Genomic DNA, 17,297 nt, shown 5'->3' with positions numbered 1-17,297 from the left:
CAGTACTTCTGTTGCAGGTGTGATGTAGTGGGCTGTGCTCCAGTACTTCTGTTGCAGGTGTGCTGTAGTGTGCTGTGCTCCAGTACTTCTGTTGCAGGTGTGCTGTAGTGTGCTGTGCTCCAGTACTTCTGTTGCAGGTGTGATGTAGTGGGCTGTGCTCCAGTACTTCTGTTGCAGGTGTGATGTAGTGGGCTATGCTCCAGTACTTCTGTTGCAGGTGTGATGTAATGGGCTTTGCCCCAGTACTTCTGTTGCAGGTGTGCTGTAGTGGGCTGTGCTCCCGTACTTCTGTTGCAGGTGTGCTGCAGTGGGCTGTGCTCCAGTACTTCTGTTGGAGGTGTGCTGTAGTGGGCTGTGCTCCAGTACTTCTGTTGGAGGTGTGCTGTAGTGGGCTGTGCTCCAGTACTTCTGTTGCAGGTGTGATGTAGTGGGCTGTGCTCCAGTACTTCTGTTGCAGGTGTGCTGTAGTGGGCTGTGCTCCAGTACTTCTGTTGCAGGTGTGATGTAGTGGGCTTTGCCCCAGTACTTCTGTTGCAGGTGTGCTGTAGTGGGCTGCGCTCCAGTACTTCTGTTGCAGGTGTGATGTAGTGGGCTTTGCCCCAGTACTTCTGTTGCAGGTGTTCTGTAGTGGGCTGTGCTCCAGTACTTCTGTTGCAGGTGTGCTGTAGTGGGCTGTGCTCCAGTACTTCTGTTGCAGGTGTGCTGTAGTGGGCTGTGCTCCAGTACTTCTGTTGCAGGTGTGATGTAGTGGGCTGTGCTCCAGTACTTCTGTTGCAGGTGTGCTGTAGTGGGTTGTGCTCCAGTACTTTTGTTGCAGGTGTGCTGTAGTGGGCTCTGCTCCAGTACTTCTGTTGCAGGTGTTCTGTAGTGTGCTGTGCCCCAGTACTTTCGTTGCAGGTGTGCTGTAGTGGGCTGTGCTCCAGTACTTCTGTTGCAGGTGTGATGTAGTGGGCTGTGCTCCAGTACTTCTGTTGCAGGTGTGCTGTAGTGGGCTGAGCTCCAGTACTTCTGTTGCAGGTGTGCTGTAATGGGCTGTGCTCCAGTACTTCTGTTGCTAGTGTGTTGTAGTGGTCTGTGCTACAGTACTTCTGTTGCTGGTGTGCTATAGTGGGGTGTGCTCCAGTACTTCTGTTGGAGGTGTGCTGTAGTGGGCTTTGCTCCAGTACTTCTGTTGCAGGTGTTCTGTAGTGGGCTGTGCTCCAGTACTTCTGTTGTTAGTGTGCTGTAGTGTGCTGTGCTACAGTACTTCTGTTGCAGATGTGCTGTAGTGGGCTGTGCTCCAGTACTTCCGTTGCAGGTGTGCTGTAGTGGGCTGTGCTCCAGTAATTCTGTTGCAGGTGTTCTGTAGTGGGCTGTGCTCCAGTACTTCTGTTGCAGGTGTGCTGTATTGGGCTGTGCTACAGTACTTCTGTTGCAGGTGTGCTGTAGTGGGCTGTGCTCCAGTACTTCTGATGCAGGTGTGCTGTAGTGAGCTGGGCTCCAGTACTTCTGATGCAGGTGTGCTGTAGTGGGCTGTGCTCCAGTACTTTTGTTGCAGGTGTGCTGTAATGGAATGTGCTCCAGTACTTCTGTTGGAGGTGTGCTGTAGTGGGCTGTGCTCCAGTACTTCTGTTGGAGGTGTGCTGTAGTGGACTGTGCTCCAGTACTTCTGTTGGAGGTGTGCTGTAGTGGGCTGTGCTCCAGTACTTCTGTTGCAGGTGTGATGTAGTGGGCTGTGCTCCAGTACTTCTGTTGGAGGTGTGCTGTAGTGGGCTGTGTTCCAGTACTTCTGTTGCAGGTGTGCTGTAGTGGGCTGTGCTCCAGTACTTCTGTTGGAGGTGTGCTGTAGTGGACTGTGCTCCAGTACTTCTGTTGCAGGTGTGCTGTAGTGGGCTGTGCTCCAGTACTTCTGTTGCAGGTGTGCTGTAGTGGGCTGTGTTCCAGTACTTCTGTTGGAGGTGTGCTGTAGTGGGCTGTGCTCCAGTACTTCTGTTGGAGGTGTGCTGTAGTGGACTGTGCTCCAGTACTTCTGTTGCATGTGTGCTGTAGTGGGCTGTGTTCCAGTACTTCTGTTGGAGGTGTGCTGTAGTGGGCTGTGCTCCAGTACTTCTGTTGGAGGTGTGCTGTAGTGGGCTGTGCTCCAGTACTTCTGTTGGAGGTGTACTGTAGTGGGCTGTGCTCCAGTACTTCTGTTGGAGGTGTGCTGTAGTGGGCTGTGCTCCAGTACTTCTGTTGCAGGTGTGCTGTAGTGGGCTGTGTTCCAGTACTTCTGTTGCAGATGTGCTGTAGTGGGCTGTGCTCCAGTACTTCTGTTGGAGGTGTACTGTAGTGGGCTGTGCTCCAGTACTTCTGTTGGAGGTGTTCTGTAGTGGGCTGTGCTCCAGTACTTCTGTTGGAGGTGTGCTGTAGTGGGCTGTGCTCCAGTACTTCTGTTGGAGGTGTACTGTAGTGGGCTGTGCTCCAGTACTTCTGTTGGAGGTGTGCTGTAGTGGGCTGTGCTCCAGTACATCTGTTGCAGGTGTGTTGTAGTTGGCTGTGCTATATAGTCCTTCTCTTTTATCCAGCCAAAGTTCAGCAACCTGACACACCTGCTTCTCTTCACCTTCGCATAACGTCATCTACTCTCTCAAATATAAAAACACCTTGTGTTAGATTCCTCTGTATTAGAGCTGATAAAGCCGCTCGTAGAAAAAAATTACCTTTAATAAATGTCTTGGTATAAACCGTGGTAATAAATACCGACAAGTTGGTTTAGAAAGACACGTAAGCAAACACTGTGACATATTTATTAGAAAACGTTTCGGTCCTGGGACCTTGATCACTTCTAACATACATAGGTAGAAAGATATATATATCGGCGGAGAGTGAGGTGTGATGCACGAGACCTGAGGAATGTCATAAGAATATAAGAACATAAGAATGGAGGAACACTGTAGAAGGCCTACTGGCCCATGCGAGGCAGGTCCTTATCAAAACAACCTCTGCCTATGATGAGGACGGGTAGACGTTGAAATCATGTGACTCCTGTGTTGTTGGGTTGGTGGTGCTTAAGTATCATGTATGCCAATGTTTTTGAAATTTTGTAGTTTCCAGTGTTGCGTTCTATAGTGTCGGTGACGGCGATTAGTGAGGCTTCTAGGCACCGTCGGCGTCTGAGGTCTGGTTCTGTGAGAACGAGTTGTGCCTCGTTCCAGTTCATCAAATGTCCCGTGGAGTCTCTGTGGATGACACAGGCGTACCTTACATCGTCTCTGTTAGAGGCATTTCGATGCTCATTCAGGCGGACTGCAAGATCTCTGCCTGTCTCGCCTACATATTTCTTGGGACAGAATCCACAGGGGATAGTGTAGACGCCTGTTGTTGAAGTTAGAGGTGTGGGGCTGCGTTTCGTAGTGAGGTCTTTGATAGATGATGTGTTTATGGTGGAAAAGTTGATGTTACTCATAGCAAGTGCCCGGCGAGTATTCGTGGCAACATCGCCACATGGGAGTACTATGAACTGCTTTGGGGGCTGTTCCATGGGCGGTTTGTTGAGAATAGCTTGTGCCTTAAGTCTGCAATCTCGGATGAAGAAAGATGGGAACTGAAGACGTGTAAAGGCTTGTGTTATGTAAGTGCATTCTTCTTCTAGAAAACAAGGGCTGGAGATGCGAAGAGCTCTCAAGAAGAAGCCAATGAGGACTCCTCTCCTCCACCCGCACTAAATAGATACTGTGATTGGCACTATAGGATATTTAAATACATTTACCATTATGTTAAGATATTACGTGGCCAGATACACAGGTCTCCAGAACTACAAAAAAAATGACTGAATTCCACACACAGATTATTTACACAGCACAGGGACATATCGTGTGGATGATGCCGTATTCCCTCCCTCCATTGCCACAAGGATATAAACTCTATTATTCATCCCATATATCTCCTATTAAAAATACGACGCACTGTATCAATTAAAGGATAATTTTATGCTACAAAAATATATTTATTAGAGTGTACGAATAGCCCCACTTAGGAAGTTCGTGTGTGGCAGAGGTAAGCTATATACATGAACATAATTTGAACACTGTATTGAATTTCAAACCTTAAACTAACACAGATGTAATATTTTGTATCTAGGTACGAGGTCAGCCTCAATCCACAAGGGTCAGTGAAATCTGGCATTATTTTTAAGACGTTACTGATGATCCTGCCTGTGTGTCACATCTATGGTCACTTAATGGTCCATATATGTTTTCATTATGGTGGCACCACTATCTTCCTTCCAAAGTTCGGAGCAAGGAAATATCTTGAGACTATTCAGAAATTCAAGGTAAGTGAAGACTACTTACTGCTTAACTGTAACGAAACTTTAAATGGAATTCTGCAGAGATTTATTAATCTAGAGCGTATATTTAAGATTTCTTATAGTTCTCCATAATTTATTTTCCTTTCAGGTGACTTGCTGCCCTCTTGTTCCCCACCTTGCCAGGTACCTATTGGAAACTCCATTGTTGAAGCAGTACGACACCTCCTCTGTCTTGCTCTTCTTCTCTGGGGCTGCCCCACTGCCAGCCTCTACAACTACATCCTTCAAGAATAAGGTTTCCTAATTTTTTGTTCGTAGCCTAAGTCTTCTCAGTCTGATTCACGTGTCATATCTCAAGTATTGTACTAGTTTTATTTTTTTCTATCTCTTTTCTCTCTGCTTGCCTGAATGAATATTAGTACATGCTGCATGTTAGACACTTTAACATGATAACTTGATTATGCACCCTGTACTCATCCTGTGAGCTATAGTCAAAATGATTCCAGGGACTGGACCAGCTGCGCTAGTGGACCCATCTTGGTATACCCGAGGCTCCGACCAGTGACTCATAGATATAATAGGATTTATTGACTCATATTGACCCTCGCCATAGGTCCAGATGCTTCTACTTTCAACCTGTCTGGAGGCATGGCTTACGAACAGAAAGCAGAGAGTTTCCATTAATGGGGTCAAATCTGGGGATTAGTTTCTAGTGGCGTTCCACAGGGATCAGTTTTAGGCCCTTTGTTGTTCATAATTTATATTAATGACTTTGATGAAGGAATTACAAGTGACATGAGCAGATTTGCTGATGATACAAAAATAGGTCGTATGATTCATTCTGAGGAAGATACCATGGAACTCCAGGAGGATTTGGACAAATTAATGTCTTGGTCTGAGAAATAGCAGAAGTTCAATGTGGGTAAGTGTAAGGTACAAGTCCTTGGTAATGAAAATAACCCTCGAAGCTATAAACTAGGTGAAGTAGAGCTTGATCATACAGAATGTGAAAAAGACTTGGGAGTCATGGTACGCAGAAATCTAAAGCCAAGACAGCAGTGACTAAGTGTGCGCAACAGGGATAACAGATTACTAGGATTTATCTCAAGAAGTATAAGTAACAGAAGTCCAAAAGTTATTTTACAGCTCTATACATCACTAGTGAGGCCTCATTTAGGTTATGCCGCTCAGTTTTGGTATCCTTACTACAGGATGGATATAGACTCATTGGAGAACATACAGAGAAGAATGACTAAAATGATTTACTGTGTAAGGAATCTCCCATATGAAGATAGACTTAAAGCCTTAAATCTCCACTCTTTGGAGAGACGTAGAATGAGGGGAGATATCATCAGGGTGTATAAGTGGATGATGGGATGAACAAAGGTGATATTAATAAAGTACTGAGGGTGTCGAACCAGGTAAGAACCAGAAATAATGGATTTAAGTTAGATAAATTTATATTTAGAAAGGACATAGGTAAGTACTGGTTTTCAAGCAGAGTTGTGGATGCTTGGAACGGTCTTCCGAGTAGGGTGATCGAGGCTAGGACCTTGAGCAGCTTTAAAAAGATATTAGACAAATATATGAGTGGGAGGGGCTGGGTTTGATTGGTGTCGTGGTTACGGGAGTAAATTCTTGGGTAGTTAAGGATAGGGGTGGTTTTGATAAGTGCCTGCCTTGTATGGGCCAGTAGGCCTTCTGCAGTGTTCCTCCATTCTTATGTTCTTATGTCTACATGTGTCACGCATGGGATAACAATCACTTGGAAAAAAGGCACAGCTCACAAGGTTTGGCTTTATTTAGACCTTTCTCAAGTCGAACACTGTCAAAAAAAAGTATTTCTGTCCTTATGACTTTTCTTCATCATTGTTCACAGTATTACCCTCTCCACCATCATTTTCTTTCTGAATTTCAGTTGTAGCCAATGTCAGAGCGGTCGGTTAGGCTTAAGCTCTTGGTCCCAAAAAGGGGTATGCCAGAGCAGTAGGTACCAGAGGGGTCGGACCTTTAGGGTTGATGCCATAGCATTCGGTAGGGGGTCTCCACCCCTTTTTCATGCCCCTGTATCCACCTCAGCTAAAAAATATAAGAAAGAAGGAGCTCTGAAGAAGGCCTACTGGCCCATGCGAGGAAGGTTCAAGTCACACACAGGCCCAAGCCTAGTAAGGGTAGGTCACATCCACTTAAGGAAGGAGCTCGGCATCAGACCTATCAGCACAAGCTAGTCAGGTCCAACTCATACCCACCTACACCTACTCATGTATTCATCTAACCTATTTGTAAAACGAAACAACGTTTTAGCTTCTGAGATGGTCCTTATTCGAATGAACAGGACGGTCTAATTTGGTGTCATCAGCAAACTTGCTTATGTCGATATTTATTCCCTCATCTATGTCGTTTATGTAAATTGTGAACAACAAGGGGCCCAACACTGACCCCTGTGGAACACCGCTGGTGACGTGCCCCCATTCTGATTTCTCTGCATTTATGCAAACTCTGCTGCCTATGTCACCCATGCCTCTACCCAGAAATAAATTTCTCCTGTTCTGTGTGCCTTAATTTTTCTCAATAGCTTCTGGTGTGGAACTTTATCAGAAGCCTTACTGAAGTCCATATATACAATATCATATTCAATACCATGATCCACCTCCTCAAATACCTTAGTGAAAAAAGTTAGAAAATTCCTAAGACAGGAAGGCCCCTTTGTACAACCCTGTCGAGATTCATTAATCAGTTTATGCCTATCAAGATGGCTACGAGTTGCCTCGGCAATTATTGATTCCATAAATTTTCCCACTATGGAGGTAAGGCTTATTGATCTATAATTCGAAGCTAAGGACCTATTTCCTGCTTTGTAAATAGGTATTACATTTGCCATTTTCCACTATGCAAGTTTGTAGTGATATATTGAAGAGACTATCCAAAGGTTTGCTAAGTTCCTCTTTGCATTCATTTAAAACCCTTGCAAACAGTTCATCAGGGCCTGGGTATTTGTTAGGTTTTAATTTCTCTGTTTGTCTGAGGACCATGTCACTAGTTACCACAATCGTGCAGTTTATTATCGTCCTGTTCTACATAATTTATTATTTCTGGAATTTGCCAGTGTCTTCCTGAGTAAAATCTGATAGGAAGTAATTGTTGAAAATTTCACACATTTCCTTATCACTGCCAGTGATCTGACCTGAGTTACTTTCGAGTGGGCCTATCTTGCCCCTAATCTTACTTCTCTATACATGGAAGGACCCTTTTGGGTTAGTCATCAAATCCCTTGCGACTTTAGCCTCATAATCCCATTTTGCTTTTCTTATTCCTTTTTTTATTTCTCTTTGAAATTGAATATACTGATTTCATAACTGCCCATCCCCTCTTTATAAATCAATTGTTAATCCATTTGGGATCATTTTTGTTAGGTCTAATTAACCTACTCAGAACATAAGTTGTCTGGGCAGCTGAACCTATGCTCTGAAAAACGTCATATGGGTATCCATCACCACCTACGTGACCCATACTCAGGTCATTCCAGTTCTGTCCACCCAGATAATTTCTCAGTTCTATGATATCAGCCAGGCAGAAGTCTGGGACAGAGACTTGATTGCTGTTATTTGGGTAATTCCATGATATATAAAAACTAAATGATTTGTGATCGCTTTCCCAAAGCTCATCATTAACTTAAGATTATAATTAGTGATTCTTTGTTGGCAAGAACCAAGTCAAGCAGATTGTTTCCTCTAGTTTGGCACTGTCACAAAGTGTTTTAAAAACAATCCTGAACTGTACCAAGAAAGTCACTAGACTCAAGATTTCTTGTCACATTGTTCCAATCAATCAGTCTAAAGTTAAAATCTCCCATTAACACATTTTCATATCTAGACGCCTTATGAATTTCGTCCCATAGCAGCTTACTGCACTCCTTATCAAGGTTTGGGGGCCTTATAAATCACACCCAAAATTAATTTTTCACGACCCTCGAGAAGTTGTATCCAAACAGATTCCGTGTCCGATATTTCTAATCTTATATCTTGTCTAACACAACAATTTAAATAATCTCTGACATACATAGCCACTTCACCACCCTTCCTGTTGACCCTATTAGTGTGGAATAGTTTATAACCCTGTATGTTGTATTCAGAAGGCATTTCTCTATCTTTCAGGTTGAACCAAGTCTCCGTTATAGCAATAATATCTATATGACCTGCACTTGCAAGTAATCTTAGCCCATCTATCTTATTTTTGAGACTCCTACTATTAGTATAGTAAACCCTAACTTCCAATTGTGACCCCTTGTTGCTGTGTCCCATCTCTGGAACATCCTGTCTGTTTATCTTGTTGAGTCCTCTCAGTATTTTATGTTGCTATCATGTCCAGCTGTCCCTCCTGTCTTCCAGTGTCGTCAGGTCGAGTTCTTTTAACTTCTTCTCGTAGGACATGCTTCTTAGCTCCGGACTAATCTCGTTGCAAACCTTTGCACTTTCTCTAATTTACTAACGTGCTTGGCCAGGTGTGGTTTCCAAACTGGAGCTGCTTACTGCAATATGGGCCCAACGTACACGGTGTACAGGGTACAGAACGACTCCTTACTGAGATATCGGAATGCTATTCTTAGGTTCGCTAGTCACCCCATATGCTGTATCAGTTATTTTGTTGGTGTGCGCCTCAGGAGATGTGGTCAGAATGATGGTCACCTCAAGATCCTTTTCCCTGAGTGAGGTTTGTAGTCTTTGACCCCCCTTTGACTGTGCTTTGTCTGCTGTCTTCTTCTGCCCGATTTTCATGGCCTTGCACTAGGTGGAGTTGAACTCCAGGAGCCAGTTGTTCGACCAGGCCTGTGGTTTGTCCAGATCCCTCCGTAGTCCTGCCTTATCCTCCTCCAACTGAATTATCCTCATTAAATGCACATCATCTGTTCAGCCAACCTAAGTAATTTTTCAGTCCTATGAAATCAGCCAAGTGAAAGTCAGGGACAGAGACTTAATGGCAATCAAGTCTCTGTCCCTGACTTTCACTTGGCTGATTTCATAGGACTGAAAAATTACTTAGGTGGGCTGAACTGGAATGACCTGACTAAGGGTCAGGTAGGTGGTGATGGTTGCCGATATGACGCTTTCCAGGGCATAGTTCTAGCTGCTCAGTCAAATTATGTTCCAAATAGGGAAATCAGATCAAACAAAAATGATCCTAAATGGATGAACAATATATTAAAATATCTGATTGGTCAAAAGAGAGGCATATATAGGCAAATCAAAAGAGGAGAGGGGCAATTAAGAAATCGATATAGTCAGTTAAAGAGAGAAATAAAAAAGGGAATTAGAAAAGTAAAAAGAGATTACGAGGTTAAAGTTGCAAGAGAATCGAAGACTAACACAAAAGGATTCTTTCAGGTATACAGATGTAAGATAAGAACATAAGAACATAAGAAAGGAGGAACACTGCAGCAGGCCTGTTGGCCCATACTAGGCAGGTCCTTTACAATTCATCCCACTAACAAAACATTTACCCAACCCAATTTTCAATGCCAATCAAGAAACAAGCTCTGATGTGCAAGTCCCACTCAAATCCAACCCCTCCCACTCATGTACTTATCCAACCTAAATTTGAAACTACCCAAAGTCCTAGCCTCAATAACCCAACTAGGTAGACTGTTCCACTCATCAACTACCCTATTTCCAAACCAATACTTTCCTATGTCCTTTCTAAATCTAAACTTATCTAATTTAAATCCATTACTGCGGGTTCTCTCTTGGAGAGATATCCTCAAGACCTTGTTAATATCCCCTTTATTAATACCTATCTTCCACTTATACACTTCGATCAGGTCTCCCCTCATTCTTCGTCTAACAAGTGAATGTAACTTAAGAGTCTTCAATCTTTCTTCATAAGGAAGATTTCTAATGCTATGTATTAATTTAGTCATCCTATGCTGAATGTTTTCTAACGAATTTATGTCCATTCTGTAATATGGAGACCAGAATTGAGCTGCATAATCTAGGTGAGGCCTTACTAATGATGTATAAAGCTGCAGTATGACCTCTGGACTTCTGTTGCTTACACTTCTTGATATAAATCCCAGTAATCTATTTGCCTTATTACGTACGCTTAGGCATTGCTGTCTTGGTTTAAGGTTGCTGCTTACCATAACCCCCAAGTCCTTTTCGCAATCTGTATGGCTAAGTTCTACATTATTTAACTTATAAGTGCTAGGGTTATGGACACTCCCGAGCTTCAGAACCTTGCATTTATCTACATTGAACTGCATCTGCCACTTTTCTGACCAAGAGTAGAGTTTGTCTAAATCCTCCTGAAGTTCCCTAACATCTACGTTTGAATCAATTATCCTACCTATCTTCGTGTCATCGGCGAATTTGCTCATATCACTAGCAATTCCTTCATCAAGATCATTGATATATATTATAAACAACAACGGGCCCAAGACTGATCCCTGTGGAACGCCACTTGTTACTGATCCCCACTCGGATTTAACCCCATTTATGGACACTCTCTGCTTCCTGTCTGTGAGCCATGACTCGATCCACGAGAGCACCCTTCCCCCAATGCCATGAGCTGCTACTTTCTTCAACAGTCTTTGGTGCGGAACTCTATCAAATGCCTTACTAAAATCTAAGTAAACAATATCAAATTCTTTATCGTGGTCAACAGCCTCAAAAGCTTTACTGAAGAAAGTTAATAAATTAGTTAGACAAGACCGGCCTCTTGTGAATCCATGCTGAGTATCATTAATCAAGCTATGCTTATCGAGATGGCTTCTTATAATCTCAGCTATAATTGACTCTAGCAACTTGCCTACAATTGAGGTCAGGCTTATTGGGCGGTAATTTGACGGTAACGACTTGTCCCCTGTTTTAAAAATAGGAATTACATTAGCCATCTTCCACATATCAGACACTACACCTGTTTGAAGAGATAAATTAAAAATATTAGTTAATGGTTCACAGACTTCCATTTTGCATTCCTTAAGAACCCTTGAAAAAACCTCATCAGGACCCGGTGACTTATTTTGCTTCAGTCGGTCTATCTGCTTCACAACCATTTCACTAGTGACTGTGATGTTACATAATTTATCTTCTTCTGATCCACTATAAAAATTAATTACCGGAATATTATTAGTGTCTTCCTGTGTAAAAACCGAGAGAAAATAATTATTTAAAATCGAGCACATTTCATTCTCTTTGTCAGTAAGATGCCCATAGTTATTTTTAAGGGGACCTATCTTATCTCTGACTTTTGTTCTATATACCTGGAAAAAACTTTTTGGATTAGTTTTAGAATCCCTAGCAACTTTAATTTCATAGTCCCTTTTAGCTTTTCTTATCCCCTTTTTAATGTCCCTCTTAATGTCAATATACTGATTCGTAAGATGACCCTCGCCTCTTTTGATACGCCTATAAATTCCTTTCTTATGCCCTAGTAGATATTTCAGCCTATTATTCATCCATTTTGGGTCATTTCTATTTGATCTAATTTCCTTATAAGGGATAAACGTTCTTTGAGCAGCATGTATTGTGTTCAGAAAACTGTCATATTGATAGCTCTCTTCGTTACCCCAGTCAACAGATGATAAGTGTTCTCTAAGCCCATCGTAATCTGCTAAGCGAAAATCTGGGACTGTTACTGAGTTATCCCTACTATCATACTTCCATTCAATTCTAAATGTAATTGATTTGTGGTCGCTAGCACCCAGTTCCTCTGAAACTTCTAAATTATTAACAAGGGATTCATTGTTTGCCAGAACTAAGTCAAGCAGGTTATTACCCCTTGTAGGTTCTGTCACAAACTGCTTCAAAAAACAATCCTGAACTACTTCTAAGAAATCGTATGATTCTAAATTCCCAGTTAAGAAATTCCAATCAATATGACTAAAGTTAAAGTCTCCTAGAATTACTACATTATCCTGTCTTGTGGCCCTAACAATTTCCTCCCATAGTAGTCTCCCTTGGTCCCTATCTAAATTTGGGGGATGGTATATCACACCTAAAATTAATTTTTCATGCCCCTCTGAAAATTCTATCCAAACAGACTCTGTATGTGTTACTTCAGACTTAATACCCGTTTTTATGCAACAGTTCAAGCGATCTCGGACATACAATGCCACCCCACCCCCCTTCCCGATACTTCTATCTACTTGGAACAATTTAAAACCCTGAATGTGACATTCTGCAGGCATGTCCCGACTTTTTGAATTAAACCACGTCTCAGTAATGGCAAATACATCTATGTTACCTGCACTAGCAACTAGTCTCAACTCGTCCATCTTATTCCTAGCACTGCGACTATTTGTGTAATAAACTTTTAATGACCCTCCTCTCTCTTTACCCTTCCTGCTCCTTTCTATTATTCCACTAAACCTATTACTGTCCTTGTCAATTAGTGCCACTGGCTTTCCAATATCCACCTCATTTTGCCTATTACTAGTTCTACTAGTACTCATATTACTACCCTGCGACTTCACAGTTTTCCCGCCAAAACCCATACCACTAACTATTCCTAGTTTAAAGACCTAACAGCTCCCTCCACTGCGTTGGCCAGTGCTCCCACCCCACACCTAGATAAGTGAACCCCATCCCTGGCATACATGTCATTTCTGCCATAGAAGAGGTCCCAGTTGTCAATGAATGTTACCGCATTTTCCTTACAGTATTTGTCTAGCCAGCAATTGACACCAATTGCTCTGGACAACCATTCATTTCCAACTCCTCTCCTTGGCAAAATGCCACATATGACAGGTTTCCCACCCTTCCTCCTAATTATCTCTATTGCTGACCTATACCTGCTAATCAGGTCCTCACTCCTACGTCTGCCAACATCGTTGCCTCCAGCACTGAGACAGATAATAGGATTGCTCCCATTACCTCTCATGATGTCATCCAGACGGCTAACAATATCCTTCATCCCAGCCCCAGGAAAACACACTCTCTGCCTCCTACTCCTATCCTTCAAGCAGAATGCCCTATCCATGTACCTAATCTGGCTATCCCCAACAACAACAATGTTTTTACCTTCCTTGGCGTCGTCCGTCGTGATGCTCCGAGTAGTCGACTCACATTCGCCAGGTAGCATTACACCACTTGTAGAATTCGTCAAGACTTTCTCGATGGTCTTCGTTGGGGTTTCTAGGGATGTCTTACTCACGTCTGCCAATGATTCTTTGGTGCTCGTTGTGGCATTCCCAGTAGAACACTCACATTCGTCAGGTAGCACCGAGAATGGGTTGGAAGTTTCCACGGTAGTCTTCTGGTTTCTCGTTGTTTCTGCCTCTCCAACCGTTTTCTTGATCTTCAGCTTGGTTCCATGTTGCCCGGCCACTGACCAAGCTCCCCTCTTAACCTGGGGACTCACAACAGGAGGATTACTACGAATCCTCTTGTTCTCCTCCGTTAATCGCCGTATCTCCATCTTAGCAACTCTGAGCTCTTCTCTCAGCTGCTGGTAAAGTTGCTCAAGAGAGGGCATCCTGGTTCAGATTCACAGAGAGCACACAAACAGGTCTTCACAGAGCTAAGTACACGTCAGAAACGACATAGATGAGGGCATAAAGAGCGACATCAGCAAGTTTGCCGATGACACCAAAATAGGCCGTCGAATTCATTCTGACGAGGGCATTAGAGCACTCCAGGAAGATTTGAATAGACTGATGCAGTGGTCGGAGAAGTGGCAGATGCAGTTTAATATAGACAAATGCAAAGTTCTAAATGTTGGACAGGACAATAACCATGCCACATACAAACTAAATAATGTAGATCTTAATATTACGGATTGCGAAAAAGATTTAGGAGTTCTGGTTAGCAGTAATCTGAAACCAAGACAACAGTGCATAAGTGTTCGCAATAAAGCTAATAGAATCCTTGGCTTCATATCAAGAAGCATAAATAATAGGAGTCCTCAGGTTGTTCTTCAACTCTATACATCCTTGGTTAGGCCTCATTTAGATTATGCTGCACAGTTTTGGTCACCGTATTACAGAATGGATATAAATGCTCTGGAAAATGTACAAAGGAGGATGACAAAGTTGATCCCATGTATCAGAAACCTTCCCTATGAGGATAGACTAAGGGCCCTGAATCTGCACTCTCTAGAAAGACGTAGAATTAGGGGGGATATGATTGAGGTGTATAAATGGAAGACAGGAATAAATAAAGGGGATGTAAACAGTGTGCTGAAAATATCTAGCCTAGACAGGACTCGCAGCAATGGTTTTAAGTTGGAAAAATTCAGATTCAGGAAGGATATAGGAAAGTACTGGTTTGGTAATAGAGTTGTGGATGAGTGGAACTCCCAAGTACAGTTATAGAGGCCAGAACGTTGTGTAGCTTTAAAAATAGGTTGGATAAATACATGAGTGAATGTGGGTGGGTGTGAGTTGGACCTGATAGCTTGTGCTACCAGGTCGGTTGCCGTGTTCCTCCCTTAAGTCAATGTGACCTGACCTGACTAGGTTGGGTGCATTTTCTTAAGCCGGTAGGAGACTTGGACCTGCCTCGCACGGGCCAGTAGACCTCCTGCAGTGTTCCTTCGTTCTTATGTTCTTATGTTCTTAAACAGGGACATTTCTGAATCTATTAATTTCATTATGTCATTCACATATACCAAAAACAGCATCGGTCCTAGGGCTAATCCCTGTGGAACCCCACTCGTCATAGCCATCCACTTTGACACCTCATCACATACCATGACTAGCTGAAGTCTTCCCCTCAGGTATTCTCTGATCCACTGTAGTGCCTTCCCTGTTATACCTGCCTGGTCCTCCAGCTTTTGCACTAATCTCTTGTGTGGAACTGTTGCAGAAGCCTTCTTACAGTACAAGAAAATGCAATCTTCCCACCTCTCTCTCTATCTCTCTCTCTCTCTCTCTCTCTCTCTCTCTCTCTCTCTCTCTCTCTCTCTCTCTCTCTCTCTCTCTCTCTCTCTCTCTCTCTCTCTCTCTCTCTCTCGTGTCTTACTGCTGTCACCTTGTCATAGAACTCCAGTAGGTTTGTGACACAGGATTTCCCGTCTCTGAATCCGTGCTGGTTGTTGTTTATAAGTTCATACATGTCAGGGACACTGGTCTGTAATTTAATGCTGCATGTCTGTCTCCATTTTTAAAAGTGTGTATGTGTGTGTGGGTGGATGTGTATATGTAAGTGTGTGTGTATGTGTGGGTGTGTGCTGGAGTTTTTGTGGTCAAGATGGGTAGTGGGTTAGCAAAAGATTGTATTCAGTCCTTGACCTATGGTCATTGGGTATGCCATTAGGTAAATCCCTTGGAAATTAACAAGAAATAACAGGTAGTGTCTTGTGTGTGTACTCACCTAATTGTACTCACCTAATTGTGGTTGGAGGGGTCGAGACTCAGCTCCTGGCCCCGCCTCTTCACTGATCGCTACTGGATCCTTTCTCACTCTGCTTCCTGAGCTTTGTCATACCTCTTCTTAAAACTATGTATGGTTCCTGCCTCCACTACTTCACTTGCTAGGCTATTCCACTTGCTGACAACTCTATGACTGAAGAAATACTTCCTAACGTCCCTGTGACTCGTCTGAGTCTTCAGCTTCCAGTTGTGACCCCTTGTCCCTGTGTCCCCTCTCTGGAACATCCTATCTTTGTCCACCTTGTCTATTCCCCGCAGTATCTTGTATGTCGTTATCATGTCTCCCCTGACCCTTCTGTCCTCCAGTGTCGTCAGTCCGATCTCCCTTAACCTTTCCTCGTACGACATTCCCTTGAGCTCTGGGACTAGCCTTGTTGCAAACCTTTGTACTTTCTCTAACTTCTTGACGTGCTTGACCAGGTGTGGGTTCCAGACTGGTGCTGCATACTCCAGTATGGGCCTAACATACACAGTGTACAGTGTCTTGAACGATTCCTTATTAAGGTATCGGAACGCTATTCTCAGGTTTGCCAGGCGCCCGTATGCTGCAGCGGTTATTTGGTTGATGTGTGCCTCCGGTGATGTGCTCGGTGTTATGGTCACCCCAAGGTCTTTCTCCCTGAGTGAGGTCTGTAGTCTTTGTCCACCTAGCCTATACTCTGTCTGCGGTCTTCTTTGCCCCTCCCCAATCTTCATGACTTTGCATTTGGCTGGATTGAATTCGAGAAGCCAGTTACTGGACCACATGTCCAGCCTCTCCAGGTCTCTTTGCAGTCCTGCCTCATCCTCGTCCGATTTAATTCTTCTCTTGTGTGTGTGTGTGTGTGTGTGTGTGTGTGTGTGTGTGTGTGTGTGTGTGTGTGTGTACTCACCCATTTGTACTCATCTATTTGTGGTTGCAGGGGTCGAGTCATAGCTCCTGGCCCCGCCTCTTCACTGATTGCTATTAGGTCCTCTCTCTCCCTGCTCAATGAGCTTTATCATACCTCGCCTTAAAACTATGTATGGTTCCCGCCTCCACTACTTCACTTTCTAGGCTATTCCACGGCCTGACTACTCTATGGCTGAAGAAATACTTCCTAACATCCCTTTGATTCATCTGAGTCTTCAACTTCCAATTGTGACCCCTTGTTTGTGTGTCCCATCTCTGGAACATCCCGTCTTTGTCCACCTTGTCTATTCCGTGCAGTATTTTATATGTCGTTATTATGTCTTCCCTGACCCTCCTGTCCTCCAGTGTCGTCAGGCCGATTTCCCTCAACCTTTCTTCGTAGGACAATCCCCGTAGCTCTGGGACTAGTCTTGTTGCAAACCTTTGCACTTTCTCTAATTTCTTGACGTGCTTGACCAGGTGTGGATTCCAAACTGGTGCTGCATACTCTAGTATGGGCCTGACGTAAATGGTATACAGAGTCTTGAACGATTCCTTACTGAGGTATCGGAGCGCTATCCGTAGGTCTGCCAGGCGCCCGTATGCTGCAGTAGTTATCTGATTGATGTGCACCTCAGGAGATATGCTCTGTGTTATACTCACCCCCAGATCTTTTTCCTTGAATGAGGTTTGCAGTCTTTGGCCATCTAAACTATTTTGTGTCTGCGGTCTTCTTTGCCCTTCCCCAATCTTCATGACTTTGCATTTGGGAGGGTTAAACTCAAGAAGCCAGT

At 43.5% G+C, this 17,297-nt stretch overlaps 1 protein-coding gene across 1 annotated transcript in view; it reads left to right on the top strand.

Moving 5' to 3' along the window:
• LOC128700275 (uncharacterized) overlaps nucleotides 1-17,297 on the top strand; it is a 146,532-nt gene that overhangs the window by 103,018 nt on the left and 26,217 nt on the right. Inside the window, exons 6-7 of the mRNA XM_070100017.1 lie at nucleotides 4,099-4,291; nucleotides 4,416-4,562. Coding sequence (XP_069956118.1) covers nucleotides 4,099-4,291; nucleotides 4,416-4,562 — 340 coding nt within the window. The remainder of the gene's footprint in view (nucleotides 1-4,098; nucleotides 4,292-4,415; nucleotides 4,563-17,297) is intronic.

The sequence above is a fragment of the Cherax quadricarinatus genome, chromosome 71 (assembly GCF_038502225.1).
Source record: "Cherax quadricarinatus isolate ZL_2023a chromosome 71, ASM3850222v1, whole genome shotgun sequence".
Lineage (NCBI taxonomy): Eukaryota > Metazoa > Arthropoda > Malacostraca > Decapoda > Parastacidae > Cherax > Cherax quadricarinatus.
Note: the sequence above shows the minus strand (reverse complement) of the source record. Positions and strands in the feature narration are given on the sequence as shown.